Source organism: Adiantum capillus-veneris, chromosome 16, assembly GCF_014529385.1.
Source record: "Adiantum capillus-veneris isolate H3 chromosome 16, ASM1452938v2, whole genome shotgun sequence".
Taxonomy (NCBI): domain Eukaryota; kingdom Viridiplantae; phylum Streptophyta; class Polypodiopsida; order Polypodiales; family Pteridaceae; genus Adiantum; species Adiantum capillus-veneris.
Genome location: NC_140946.1, coordinates 43,629,289 through 43,644,374, shown reverse-complemented (window position 1 = coordinate 43,644,374; position 15,086 = coordinate 43,629,289). Strand labels below are relative to the sequence as shown.

Genomic DNA, 15,086 nt, shown 5'->3' with positions numbered 1-15,086 from the left:
TACGGCAGCATCAGTAGCTGCCAAGGCGGCCGGCATCCCTTCAGTTCGAGTTTTGGTCAGAGATACCCACACGCTCCCGAAGGTCATCCTTTTGCCTCGGGTGAGTGGGGGTTGGTTTAGGCAGAGTGTGGAGTACTCGGGTCTCCCGAACCAGTGCTTCATTTGCAGACAGATGGGCCACCTAGCAAAGGCCTGTCCACGGAGGAGACCACGACCTGCACCTTAGCCTCAGCCCCAGCCTGCCAAGGCTGGGCCGCAGCCTCAGCCAGCGACACAACGCACAGATTCTGAGCCACCCTCCGAGCCTGGGGCTCCAGCGGAGGAGGGGTGGCAGCAGGCCCGTGGCCGTCGACGCCAGGGGCCACAGCGACAGCCTGGCACTCAGAGTGGCCCTCAAGTGCCTACTCAGCAGTAGTGGGTTCCCACGGGAACCGCTTTGGTCCTCTTGAGCAAGAGGAGCCTCCTACGCCAGCCTTCTCTTCCGTTTCACCCTCGCCAGCCCCTCCACCTTCAGATTTCCCCTCTTCCTCCTCATCCCCTCCCCCGCCCTTTGCTCCTGCCCACTCCCCACCTCGCCCCCCTGTCTCTGTCGTCCCGCCCCGCTTCTCTTCTCCTCCGCCCCCCCCCAGCTCCTTCTCCCCCTCCTCCTGCTTCAGTACCACAGTCGACTCAGGAGACTGGTCCCTCGCCGGCGGCTAGGAGATCTCTTGGCAACGCTTTTGCCACGAGTCGCCTAGCGAGAGAGGGTCAGCCCTTCTTGCGGCCCCCTTTGCAGATTCAGACATCTTCCCTTGCAACTATCCCTCGTGGTCTGACGAGCATTGACCTCCGACGCCGCTGGGACTTCTTCAATTACGGATTCACTCGCTTTCTCGGCGATTCCGCAGCAGACCACGAGGCAGCCTGCTTCAGGGTCCACGCTCTGTTCCTCGCCGCTAGGGGGACCGAGGCCTTGGACTCAGCAGTTGGTTTCTCCTTTCCTCTCTGCGGTAGGACCGAGACAGAGTGGTCCCTCGACTCAATGGTGGGATGGTTGCATACACAGGTTCTCGAGTTCTCTCACCACATGGGAGAACTTGGAGTTACAGATTTGCTGCAAACTTTGTGGCCACTGGCCAAGTTTGCGGTGACACCCCCAGACTCAGCAGGATGTAGGCACATTGTGGTGTACTTTTTTGCTGATACACAGTGTTTGCCTTGCTATGTATACATACATGAGGACTCCTGGACAGAGGAGGTTGCTTTACGCTCGGCTCGCTCTGCTTGGGCTTGGGCCAGGCACTCAGTACAGGCTCGCCTATCTAGAGGACGCTCGGATGCGGATTACTCCCCATCCAATCCTGCCTCGAAGATAGCCCGTCTTGCTGTTGCGGCAGCATCTGTTCTCTCTCGCTCCCCATGAGGATCGTCTCATGGAACGTGCAGGGATTAGGTGGGCCCCAGTTTCAGCGACAGCGGGGCCGATTGCGGCAGGAGCTTCAGCGTTGCCTTGTGGGAGGAGAGATTGATCTCCTTATGCTTCAGGAGCACCATTTGTCTGAGAGCCGCATCCGGCGCTGTGGTCAGATTTTGCGTGGACGTTATGATACCTTTTGGTTAGTTGCTTTTGGACCTGGAGGCATCCAGGGTGGGGTATGTATGACTATTGCCGACTCATTGCAGCAGGCCATTGTGGGCAGAGGGATTATTGTGCCAGGCAGGGCTCAGTGGATTACTTTGCAAGTTCAGGGTGGCCTTGTGGGCTTCTTGAACATCTATGCGCCCAATGTGGCGAGTGCTCGTGCAAAGTTTTGGTCACAGATTGTTGAGTCTTTGCCACAGGTTGACCATTGGTGTGTAGGAGGGGACTTCAACATGTTGGAGGACCCTTCTGACAGGATCGGAGGCAGCCATGCTACTGTGCATGGAGTCGAGTTAGCAACTTGGGAGAGGTTGTGTATGACCTTGAGGGTCTCAGATACATGGCAGCATTCTGGCTTTGTGAGGCCTCCAGAGAGTCTTGCCTTCTCTAGATCAGACCGCAGAGTGGGAGGAGTGAATCTATCGCGGATAGATCGCTTCTACACCAGTGACCACTTCAGTGACTTGGGGGGATCAGTGGGCATCCTGGCACGGACATCCTTCTCGGACCATGCACCAGTGATCCTCACAGTGGCAGACAGGCAGAGGAGTGGGAGCACGATGCTTCGCATCCCAGAGCGGGTCTTGTTGGACACAGCACTCAGAGAGAGGGTAGAGGCTTTCAGTACATTTTGCACACAAGATGCCTGACTTCTCCGCAAGATGGGCTTCTCAAATGCTTGGATCAGAGGGGTGTCAGCTTTGTACAGACAGGCTCACAGTCAGGTGCTTTTGGCAGGAGGTAGAGGTGAGCGCTTCATGCTCACACGATCGGTCAGACAGGGTTGTCCTCTTGCCCCCTTTCTCTTTCTGTTCTATGTGGAGGCGATGAGCAGATTTTTGGTGTCACAGCAGGTTGGTTTGAGGGGCTTAGCACTCCCGATACGGGGAGATGAGCTTCTGGACGCTGAGTTTGCCGACGACTCAACCTTGTACTTAGAGGGCCAGGAGGCCAATTTACACAGGTGTGGGCAGGCTCTTGAGACCTTCTGCTGTGCATCGGGCGCATTGATCAACTGGAGAAAGACAGTGGCTTTCTCGGTTGGCAGTGCTCCTGTGCCAGAGTGGATGCCAGGAGAGGGTTTCAGGTGGATTCCCCCAGGGACTGCAGTTCGATACTTGGGTTGTCAGGTTGGTTTGGATTTCTCCCCCGAGCAGCAGATTGCTCCTCTTCTCCTGTCCATCAGGAGAAAGCTGTTACACTGGAGCTCAGCACGACTTGGAGCTCAGCACGACTTTCGCTGGCTGGTAGAGTAGTAGTTGCCAACCAGGTGTTGTTGGCAACTATGTGGTACATCACTTCTTGCTGGATCTTCTCGAGTTCTTGTATCAGCCAGGTAGAGAGGCTGATCAGGAACTTCCTTTGGTCAGGTCACGACACTCAGGTTGCCAGAGCCAAGGTGGCTTGGTCGGTCATCACACTTCCTTGTTCTCAGGGAGGGCTTGGGATCATTGATCCAGCACAACAGAGCAGAGCCCTTCTTGGGAAGTTCGTCGTCTTAGGACTTCTTCCAGGCGAGGAGCCCTGGAAAGAGTTCTTGCTGCAGAGGCTTCGTGCCAAGGTGCCTCAGTCAGGAGGCCCTTGGCAACCTTCGACCAGATGGATCTTTACAGAGTTGCGCCGAGTTGGTTTGAGCAGGAGACTGGAGGACCGATTCGCTGTGAGTTTGCTTCGCTCTTGGGAGCTCTTACGGCGTGGCCTAGAGCAGAGACAACCGACATGCACGGAGGAGCACCTACGATAGCCCCTCGTCTGGAACCCCATGGTTAGCACTCAGAGAGGCCACTTGGTTGGGAGTAGGCCTCATGTTTCATGGGATCCCATGGCAGCAGGTCCAGCGCGCTCTCTAGGTGACTGGCTAGAGTTCACAGGTTTGTCAGAGGAGGTGCAGGGTGTCCAGCTACAGGGCATGAGAGGGGTTCAGAGCATGTGTCAGGACATCTCAGAGTCAGTTCCAGCTGAGTGGCTCACGCCTCTCGAGACAGTAGCACCCCGATGGATGGGAGCCTTCACACGACTGGAGGTTCTCATCTCAGTCAGGGCTTGTTCAGAGACTGTCCCAGCCCTGTTCTTTGAGCTTCAGGGTGGGGGACGATTACAGCGAGTTACAGTAGAGGCACCGCAGGTAGCAGAGTGCTGTTTCCAGAGGATCCGAGTTGTGGGCATCTGTGGGAGGACTTGCGTCATAGACCCTGACCCAGCAGCTCTCGAGACAGGACACTGGAGGCTATGGGCTTGGGAGTGTTGTCCACTGGCACGAGTACAGTGGGATCCTGGTGAGTGGCTATGGAGGGACCCCTTCTCTTCTGCAGACCGCCCAGGAGTCCCTTTCTTTCAGTACATTTTCGGCTTGGACGTCATATACTTGCAGCGCAGAGAGAGGCCCGCCCCGCTGCAGCACGTCATTGGCAGGAGGAGGGCCTCACAGTTGAGTTCTTGGTAGCTTTTTGGCAGAGGCTGTGGGACTCCAGACAGCCGAGGCGCGTCACTTTGTTCCAGTGGTTGGTTGCACACAGAGCCACAGCAGTAGGGAGCTGGCTTGTGCATAGTGGTCTCTCGGCCGCATGTATAGCCTGTGACCAGTTGGTGGAGAGTCAGCGACACTGTCTTTGGGACTGTCCTTCGGCCCGGCAGGTGTGGCTACGAGTTCTTCGGCTGATGCCTGCCCTCTCCGCGGCTCGACAGTACACTTGGGGGACAGCGGCTTGGTCCACCCTCACGGGCCCGGCACTACAGTTTGAGCTATCTTCCACCAGCAGGATGATAGTGATACAGGGGGGGCGACCTGCACTCCAGCCTGCTACAGACCTTACTCCACAGGAGTGGTGCAGTGAGAGAGAGGAGTGCTGGGAGCTCATCAGCGGCCTAGCTCTTTGGTTCATCTGGCGGGCCCATTGTTTCCGCATCTTTGAGACTCGCCCTGTGCCACCAGCAGAGACTGTTCGTGACTTTTGGCTAGAGCTGATCCATACTCTCAGAGGACAGCTTGAGGGACTACAGGGCAGCTCCGACCGCATGCGGGAGCGCCGCAAGGCTTTCCTTCGACTCTAGCGCCCTGGGCCTTTCTACACCATGGTCCAGGGGGTGCTCAAATGGCACTACTGTCCACCTGTGTGGCTCTTCCCTCCTCCCATTTCTTGATTTAGCCCCATTGTATATATGCTGTTTTTTCATTGGGAGAGTCTCCCCATCATGCTTGTTGTAGCCCTCTCTTGCAGAGGTGGATGTAGCCCTATGGGCAGTTTTCATTAACTAATAGAAGGATCTTTTTCTTTTAAAAAAAAAATCCTGGTTGCTTTTGCCTCTCAAATTTGACTTTCTAGCATACTAGGCATGATCTTACAAATGTGTCAACATCTTGGTATATGTCTGACCAATAAATGAATGCCCCAACCGCTTTCACTGTCGCATCAATTCCACGATGTCCGGCATATGGGGAATCGTTGGCCTCAAAGAGGATGAATTACTCTGAGTGCTCACTATCTATGCGGGCATGAAGGATCTAAGTAAAAAGAAAGTGCCAACGCAAGTTGAAATCAATTTTGAACACCAAAGTCTCTTGGCAAGGCTTTCCTATATGCCCAAGAAAGATGATAAAAGTTTGATGGAAACGATGGAAAGCGCCCTGGTGGAAGTCAATTCTTGCGCTTCTGAGTTGCTTGAAAGCGCTTTCCACCCACAATACGTGCCGCAAGCATGCGTGCATGCCCAGGTGGTCATACACAGATGCAGATGCACACACACACAAATATGCAAGTCCCGGTACACACAAAGCTGAGAAGAAAATTTTGGAGGACAATCTCACTCCTGCTAAGGTAGCACATAGGAAACAATGCATGCCACATATTCTTGAGGCTAAAGAGACGGGAAAATGGGTTGTTTATAGAGAAGGAAGAGTGATCATTGGAGAGAAAGGACATGATACTGTTCCATATTCAGAAACTCATCAATGTAAGATGAGCAGTTTTCCCTTAATCCCAGGGTGGTATAAATGGAAATCGGTGGCTAGGAGAGAAGCTCATGGGAACACTAGTAAAGGATCAAGAGGAGTTGACAAGCTTTATTAGGAGTTCCATCCTATTGTGGATCAGAGTTCCAACAAAGGACTGTTGTCCTCTTTACATTGCCATATGCGACTTTGTGCCTTCTACTATGCTAGCCCAAGGGGGCAATTGAGATATGCTACTATGCGAGCCCAAATGGGAAAATGCCCTATGTGATCATGGATGATGATATTATGGGTTACCATCATAAAATATCTATTTTTGCTATTTTTTCTATTCCAGAGGTTCTTCAGCCATCACTGAGTTTGCGTGACAGTACATTGACTAGCAATGGGAAAGAGGGAAGTAGTTCCACACAATCAAATTGTAGCAATGAGACCGACAAGTAACTTTGTATTTTGACAGGACTTTGAGCTATGAGCACAATATTGTCTCCTGCTTTGCTTTTCCGCATGTGATGTTAAAACATTCACTTTGGAGCTATGCCCCCAAGGTGTTTTCAATATGGTAAAATTCCCGCGTTTTAATCGCTATTTTCTTTTCAACGATGCCTAATGTGGAGAAACCAAACATTCAAAAACTGGCATCAAAACATCACTTTCCAGTGCCATTATGCCATTGGGGATTGATGAGATAAAATTTCAGATAATGATGATCCAACTTCAATGCATTGCTGAATTCCAACCAGAACCTTTTCCCTGCTCACCTGAAAGCCAAATGGGGTCAAGGTTCGATTGTATGCGCCAGCACGGGCAATTCCACAGCAGAACAAATGAGGAGCATGAGCAAGAAGATTAGCGGTCATGAAAGCTCCATACGAATGACCACCAACAGCTATACTACTTGCTTGGGCTACCTACAATCAAAAGCCCTCTCAGTGTGGTTTTGCCAGAATCAGAAATCACATGAACCCTTACACCTCTAATACAGCTTACCCCTCGTTGGATGACTTCATTTACTGCAGCCTCAGCACTTGCAACAAGCTGTTCAACATACCTACACACACACACACAAACACAGAGTAGATTGAACTTAAGCTTCACAAAGAATCTAAACAGCACACTAAACAATCATACTAGCACTATACCTATCGTTAGCCTCTTCATCTCCCTCTCCAATAATTGGGATTGTTGGTCCGTCCAGAACTGCAAACCTACAGACAAAAGAGCTGTTACAACTGAAGCCCCATCATCAGTGTTCGGGAAAAATGTGCCTCAGCTTAATATCATGCCGTTCTCAATTTCCAAAATGTTGGTTGAGGGCAAGGGGAAAAGGAGAAATTCCGCCCCAAAAAAGAGAAAAATAGTGCAAAAACCAACAAAAACAACGTAATTTTTTAAAATTTCCTCTTGGCAAATTCAAGGAAAGGAATTTTGTATGATTGGTAATATGAATTTTCCCGAACACTGCCCATCATTGATAGCTCAACTGGTGGAAAAAGAAGGGAATTGTTTAGCTTACCCTCTTGACAACCATAGAAGTGGTGAAGTTGACCCGATACCTGCAAACTCATTAGGTGACCCACGTATCTGTCCAGCCATGTCTTTGTTCTTGAACTCCCCGGGATAAGACCACACAATAAGAGGTAAAGGTCCATCTCGTACAGGATCATAGTTGGGAGGAGTATAAAGGGATGCACTTAACTGCACCCCATCTGCTCTAGAATATTTTATAAGCTCCTTTTTAAGGTCAACAAGCTGAGGATACGGATGAGGAAAATCTGTGATCTGTCTGACTCTGTAATCTGGCCAACAATGTGTAAAATATTGAGGGCGCTCAGTTTGGGACTCCCTTGAGAAAAGTATCTTCAGTTGATTAAATTCAAGGTCTGCATCAGCACAATCCGACAACAGTGCTACAACTGTTTCATAATACTTCTCTTTTACACTTTGCCATATGCGCTCCTTCTCCCTTGTATTGCTGCAGCAAAGCAGTTGCAGGTGAAACCAAGAGACACACAGAAAAGTAGGTCAAGGAAGTAAGCAGGTGGGGAGGCAGACAGATAACATACAGGCTTGTCATAGAAGGGCAGAAGAAGATTACTTACATATCCAAAAGGTCAAGAAAAGGAATTTCACCCTCCGGTGTAGCACCATGGCCATTCAATAATAGGTATTTTTTTCCATCGTCTCTTTTAACCCATGCAAGGACATAAGTTCCAAGAGATGTTCTGCGAAGCATAGGTGAACCTGGATCTGAGTATGCATCCTCTGAGGACCTATCAAATAGAATGTTTGCCTCTTGATTCCCTTCTGGCGAAATAATCCAAGTGCGAGTTTTTCGTGTCTTGTACCACGACTCATACACCAAGGCAAATGAATCATCTCCCCAGACAATACCACTGTGCATAAACCAGCTGGTATGAGGATATTGGGTGACATAAACGACTGATATTTAGAGGGTGATAAGAGACTTACCCATATCGTAAATCAAGATTGTGAAGGATTCTTACTCCCTCATCGTCTTTCAGTTCTGCAGGCTGTGTATATATAATATCACGGGGAGAGACTTCAACCCTTGCATCACCACCATCCTGGGTCTCCACCCTGGTTAAGAGAAAAAACCTTCAATAAGAGAATTCCAAAACTTGCCAGAGAACATGATTAAAAGAAAAGTCATTTCTTCCTTAGTCGTTTCCGAATGAGAAAAGCAAAACTAATATATAGCCTTCTACAATCAGAACAGACAAATACACAAATCTTGAGTCTGGTGAAAACAGCAACAGCAGGCGACAGTTAAAAGATCTTACCAATAGAGGGATGCAGGCTTGTCTGCCCTCCATCCAACAGACCTTCGACCCTTCCTTACGCTGTTAAAAGCAATGGGAATATCTTCTGCAAGAGGCAAACTACAAATTTCTCTAACAAAGTCCCCTTTGTTTGTCCAAAGCTCAATTTTTTTGGGGAATCGACCACATGGGACTGTGTACGAATAAGGTTTCTGAATGGAAGATACCAGAAGAAAATTTCCATCAGGAGATGGCTCCACAGAAGTATAGACAGCAGGTGGCTGGATACACATTCTACTCCCATCCAGCGAAACAAGAGCTAGTTGTGATGTGGCGTAATAATCAAATAAATCTGAATCATGCCTATCTTTTAGGAGGTCTTGGTAGGTACGAGCCTGAACAACTTTCCCTTCCTCATTCGCTTGTATCTTTGGGCTGGTTGGAGTTTTTGGCTTCTTTGGCACTTCCCCTCGGGATGTTGGAATTGTGCATGCAATCAAGGTGGACTCATCCAGCCATGAATAGCTGTAAACTTTCATGATAAGATTCATTTATCAATGAAAACAACAACTTGGCAACAGTAATGCAGCCTCTGGGCTTTAATGATCTGACTTACGAGTCAAAAATTGTATTCAAACTGAGCTCAGGTGGACCAAAAAGCCTTCTCGAAAGACCAGTAGTGACGTCTGCCACCCACAAGCCAAGGGTGCTGCCTTCATTGTCAACCTGAACATGAAGGTTATAATTATTTTTTTATTAGTCATTAAGTGATGCTGTATCAAACACTTGTTTTGAAAATACGGCTTTATTACTGATACAAAAATATCATGTAAAAGTGTATTCTGTAGCTTATGTCCTTACTCCAGAGTGGAGAAGGACCCACAGGCCAATATACATCTAGAAACAGTCAAAGAAGCTCAAAACATTGCAGAGAGCTTCTGGGTATGATATGCAAATGAGAAAGTCCGACTAAGAGAGGTGCAATTCACAAAAGATTCCTATATTTAGCTTATGATTGCTGCCAGACCTACATATCGCTCTCTCACCCACACACATAAACAATCCTTTACAAACCTGCTGCTCTTCTCTAATGCTGAAAGCCAAGTGGCGCCCATCTTTTGACCTGACTTACAAGAAACGCACCAAAATTAGTGCTTGACTAGGTATGTGATGGCTTAAAATGAGCAGAACAAAGATCATACCAAGAGACATAATTTATCTTCGCAGAATCTGGAAGCCCCATCACTTCTCTCTCCTCGCCTAAACTTCCATCCTCCAGAATACTATGAATACTAATGCCAGTGTAAAACGACCTGGAGAAGAGCTCCATACATTAGCAAACATCTGCGACAACACAAAGCCGTGTGCCAAAGTAGTGCCGTTAAATACACAAACAGTCTACGCAACATTGTTCAGCATTATCTACACAGATTTGAACTGCCAACTTTGTGATCCAAAATCTTAATAGCTCTTACATGCGGCTCCTTGTGTTGCTATCAGAGTCAATACGAATACCCCCAAGCTTAAGTTCAGGCCTGGCCAGGTCGCAAAGAGAAGGCAAAGCTCTTCGTTTAAGAAACAAGATTTTATCCCTTTTGGGAGAAAAAGAGAGAGCTGGTGTCGGAGGAGCATCCACGATTGCTTGAATCTCTGCAGGGGGAAGCTGGTAACCTGTGTCTTCATCATCTTCTGAAAAGAAACCTGAATATAAGGAGATAGTTCTCTCTCTCTCTCTCTCTCTCTCTCTCTCTCTCTCTCTCTCTCTCTCTCTCTCTCTCTCTCTCTCTCTCTCTCTCTCATTGTTGTTATATGCTGATGATACTGTGTTGATCTCTGACTCACCAGAGGGTATGCAGCGCCAGTTGGATGCATTACACAGTTTGGCAAAGGATAGTGGATTGTTTGTAAACCTTGGTAAAACCAAGGTTATGGTGTTTAACACCACACCACAGTGGATCAGGAGATCAGCACCGACTTTCACATATGGTCAGGAGATTGTAGAGTATACAGATACATACACTTACCTTGGGGTTGTTATAACCGGCCTACACAACGTAGAGGGCGGTACTATTTCAATTACCTGTTAACTTTACACAGAGCACTCAGAAGGGAAGAACACAGTTGTGTCCAGCGACTAGAATGTCACTGAGCACACGAGACCGACACCCTGTAGGCCCCAAAGACTGGCGCCCCTTTCGGTATTTCTATATTCAAATTAAGGTAGATGATCCGACCACTTAGCACAGATTTTCACAAAGCTGTTCAAACCTGGCAAGGGCTGAAAACGCAGGTTTTTGACCTGATTTCGGTAGCATAACCACGCAAAAACCCCTATAGGTCAAACGCACCTGTCTAGGACGGATTCCCTTGCTATCTGGAAGCTTTCTGGTGAGCTGTCACAGAAATTCAGTAGGCTGTAATTCTCTGTTTTTCACTGCCGGGTGCCCAAAAACATGTACACGCATCCCGAGGCTCTCACGAGGCTCCCCCGGTGTTCCCTTGCAGTTTAGGTGCGAAACCCTAAACCTGCAGAAAAACACAGCAGGCTGTAATTCCCTGTTTCGGATCGTTTTTAGCGGAGCGAACACCCCTGCACGAGTCCCTAGGGCTCCCGCACACCATGGGACAGTTCCCTTGTGAATTGGACGAGTTTTCACGCGAGAAAACTCTCCAAACTCGCAATCTTTCACGATGGAACTGTGCGTACCTGTGGGGGATTAGCAATTAGCTAATCCGGTTCCTTTTTCAGAAGGCTCTTGCCTTGGCAAACACACATAAACCCCCAGAACTGTACATGTTCATATGAGTAGCCCAACTAGTGGGGCATTACCATATGTGCCAAAGGGGGGAGAGAGATGCACGAGAGCAAATCATCGCGCTACATGAGACAGAGGAGAAGGCAAGCTTTCCATTAAAGCTGTAGACCTACACCCACTACTCACACACACACACGGTAGGTCACTTATTCTCAAAAATCAGCCTCTCTCTCTCTTGGGCGCCTCCTCTTGTTGAGGTGTCCTGCAGGAATGATCTCCTCCTGCCAAGTGTCCAATTTGCCCCTTTGAGTTAATTCCCTAGTTCCCACTGACTTATAAAGTTATAAGTGACTTTCCGAGTGGCCCAGACTTCATTTGGCGCACACAGGCTTCCATACTCATCAGAATTCAGTGCTAACTGGCCCGACCAGTCCCAAACTGACCGACCCAGACTTCCAATGTGAGAAACCTATTCGGCCGCAACCGTTTCACACTGGCCATGCAATGTCCACTTGCACCTTTTCAAGGGTTCCGAGGAAAACAAGTAAAAATAAAAATAAATAAAATTATCTAGTACTTATTTACGAAAGGCAACAAGAAAAATACACCTCCTAGTGACACACCCCACCCTTGAAATACTGCAAGCGACCTCACTTGCATGCCAATAATACATGCGAATATCTCCTGATATCACATATATTCTATGATGGGAATCCAAGATATACATGCTTCCGGAAATGTAGCATTGGGCGATTAAACAATCCCACCAACCTGGCTACAACACATATATCAAGCATAGAAGTCTTCTAGTGTATGCTCGAGCAGAAACTTCTCTAGCTAAATTCTCTATGGAAAGAGTAGATACAATTGCTTAACTACTCTCTTGAGCATCATGAACCATGCTCTTGCCTTGCTCCAAAAAGGTTACATCAAGTCACTGTGGGTTCCATCTGAAAGGCTTCAAGATACAATTGCAATAGCTGAGGTGAATCAACCAATTCAAACTCTTCCATCCATTTGGCATCCAAGGATGGAAAGTTCTTGAATTTCACCAAATAGAGTCTTGCAACTTTTCCCTTTCTTTCCTTATGTGCCAATATCTGTTCAGGAACAAGGATCTCGTCCAATTCGTCCACTTCGGGTTGTTCCTCATCAAGCATATTCTCTGGCACATTACCAACAAAGGGTCTTAGAAGGCTGACATGAAAAGCATTATGTATTTTCCAGCCTTCTGGTAGCTTTAACTTGTAAGCTACATCGCTAATCTTTTCTGAAATCTGAAAAAGACCATAATATCGCATACTGAGCTTAGGAAACAAGCGTTCCTTGCCTTTCCTTTTCCTTAACCTAACCTTTTCAAAGCGCAAAAGCACCCAATCACCAAGTGAAAAAACAAGTTCACGACGGTGACGATCAACAGCTTTCTTTTGCTTAGCCTGAGTCTTCTCAAGAGCAATCTTTATCTTCCTGTATGTTTCATCCATATCTTGCACATACTTGTCTGCCTCAAAAATCTTGTCCTTAGTCTGCAAAATGGGCGGGACTTTCTTTCCTCCTTCCACTATCTCAAATGGTGCCTTACCTGTTGACGTATGCACAGTGTTATTGTAAGCATATTCAACCAATGGAAGATGGTGTTCCCAAGTTGCCTTGTGCTCTGACACATAACATTTAAGCAGGTCCAGGACAGTAGAATTTGCCTCCTCTGACTGTCCATCAGTTTGCGGATGAAACGAAGAAGAGAACTTTAGCGTAGTGCCCATGTTCTCAAACAATGCCTTCCAGAAAAGACTCGTCGTACATGGATCCCTGTCACTGACAATTGACTGAGACATCCCGTGATATTTAAAGATATTGCTCATGAATATCTTGACCATGTGTTTTGGCTTTATCTTCTTCCTCACAGGAATGAAATGGGCCTGCTTACTGAACCTACAAATGATAGTTCAAATCCCATCATTGCCTATTTGCCTCCTTGGAAGATCAAAGATAAAGTCCATCGCTATGCTTTCCCATGGCCTATCTGGGATCGGCAATGGCTGCAACAATCCCGGTTGCTTTTGCCTGTCAAATTTGACTTTTTGGCAAACGAAGCATGATCTTACAAACGTATCAACATCTTGACGCAAAGCTAGCCAATAGAAGAATGCCTCAACCCCTTTCACTATCGCATCAATTCCACGATGCCGAGCGTAAGGTGGAGCATGACTTTCCATCAAAATCTTTGGTCGTAACTGTTTAGTAACGCATAACTTTCCATGCATCATGAGAAAGTCATTCTTAAGCATATAGTGCTCATGATGTTGCCCATCAACAAGCTGGTCATAGATCCTTGTTCACAATGGTACAGAATTGACACTGCTGAAATTTGGGACTTTCGTGACAACACCTCAGCCACCACATTCTTTTTCCCTTGCACATGCACAATCTAAAAATGGAACATTGACAAGATGTTTGCCCATCGCATGTGCTTCTCAGACAACTTCGTCTGTGTGAGAAAATATTGCAAGGTTTGATGATCTGTTTGGACAACAAAATCAGCCCCTAGCAAATAGTGTTTCCAACTAGTGAGAGCATGAATTACTGCTAGCAATTCTTTCTCATAGACTTGCAAGTTCCTTTCAGTCTTCAAAAGAATTCTGCTCTCATATGCGACTACTCGGCCATTCTGCATTAGAACTGCACCAAGACTATGGCCACACGCATCACACTGAACCACAAAAGGTTTAGAAAGATCTGGCAAAATGATTACCGAATCTGAAGTCAGCTTCTCTTATAAAGTGTTTGAAAGCTAAAATTTCCTTGGCTGTCCACTTGAAAGTAACTCCTTTTCCTTGCAGTGCATGGAGTGGAGAAGCAATCTCTGCAAAATTTCAGATGAACCTCCTAGTAGGAACATAAGCCTAGAAAGCTTCGAATGTCATGTACGGACTTCAAGTCTGGCCATGACCTAATTGCTTCCACTTTGGCGGGATCCATGCGTACCCCATCCTTTGAAACAATGTGTCCAAGGAAGTGAATCTCTTTCAGAAAGAATTCACTTTTCTTAGCATTAATGAGTAGCCTGTTCTTACGTAACTCATTGAAAACTGCGGTCAAGTGATCCCTATGCTCCTCTTCGGACTTTGAGTAGACAATCATGTCATCAAAGAAGGTACCCACGAAGTTTCTATGTGGTCTAAAAATTCTGTCCATCATTCTATTAAACGTGGCAGGAGCATTTGTGAGACCAAATGGCATGACAAGAAACTCATAAAGACCAAATGTTGTCCTGAACGCAGTCTTATGGACATCTTTTGGCCTAATGCGTATCTGATGGTAACCACTATTTAGGTCTATCCTTGTAAACAATGACGCTCCCTCAAGCCGATCAAGAATGTCATCTATCATCGGTATGGGAAACTTGTTCTTGATGGTATTCTTATTCAAGGCGCGATAGCCAATGCACATGCGCCATGCACCATCCTGTTTCTGCACTAAGAGTACAGGCGAACAAAAAGGGGATGAACTGGGCTGAATCAGCCCCTTCTCTAAAAGCTCGTTCACCTGACTCAATCTCTTTCTGTTGGGCTGCACTAACCCTGTATGGTGGTCTATTCGGTGAACTAGAACCTGGCGAGATCTATAGTATGATCCTCAAGTCTCTCAAGAGGTAACTCCCTTGGCAAAGAGTCCAAAAAACAATCACTGAAACCACTCAAAAAAGTTGACATGTCCTTATCTAAGGTAGACAAATTAGATACAACTTCCAGTACTTCTTTTGCAAAGATCAAGTACGCAAAAAGCTGATTCTTTACTACAAATGAAATAGCAGAAGCAGAAACAACTGGAACAGACTCGCCTTTAAGCTTTACATCAAGGACATGAGTCTTTCCTCTATGTACAAGGGTAATCTTTTTGTTGTAAGTATCCACCATAGCATGCAACCTATAACACCATGGGATACCCAGTAACACATCACAGCCCTCAAGTGCATA

The 15,086-nt window shown here is 47.2% G+C and overlaps 1 protein-coding gene across 3 annotated transcripts in view; it reads right to left on the bottom strand.

Moving 5' to 3' along the window:
- LOC147438930 (Prolyl oligopeptidase family protein) overlaps window positions 1-15,086 on the bottom strand; it is a 79,697-nt gene that overhangs the window by 42,897 nt on the left and 21,714 nt on the right. Inside the window, exons 2-12 of one of the 3 annotated variants that reach the window (XM_086484886.1) lie at window positions 9,829-10,039; window positions 9,556-9,666; window positions 9,428-9,476; window positions 8,970-9,079; window positions 8,375-8,878; window positions 8,043-8,171; window positions 7,673-7,966; window positions 7,087-7,545; window positions 6,713-6,778; window positions 6,561-6,621; window positions 6,332-6,481 (exon numbers count right to left, since the gene is read on the bottom strand). In XM_086484886.1, the coding sequence (XP_086341012.1) occupies window positions 6,332-6,481; window positions 6,561-6,621; window positions 6,713-6,778; window positions 7,087-7,545; window positions 7,673-7,966; window positions 8,043-8,171; window positions 8,375-8,878; window positions 8,970-9,079; window positions 9,428-9,476; window positions 9,556-9,666; window positions 9,829-10,039 (2,144 nt within the window). Of the gene's footprint in view, window positions 1-6,331; window positions 6,482-6,560; window positions 6,622-6,712; window positions 6,779-7,086; window positions 7,546-7,672; window positions 7,967-8,042; window positions 8,172-8,374; window positions 8,879-8,969; window positions 9,080-9,427; window positions 9,477-9,555; window positions 9,667-9,828; window positions 10,055-15,086 lie in introns of all 3 variants that reach the window. The other 2 variants (XM_086484884.1, XM_086484885.1) reach the window with 2 other exon arrangements.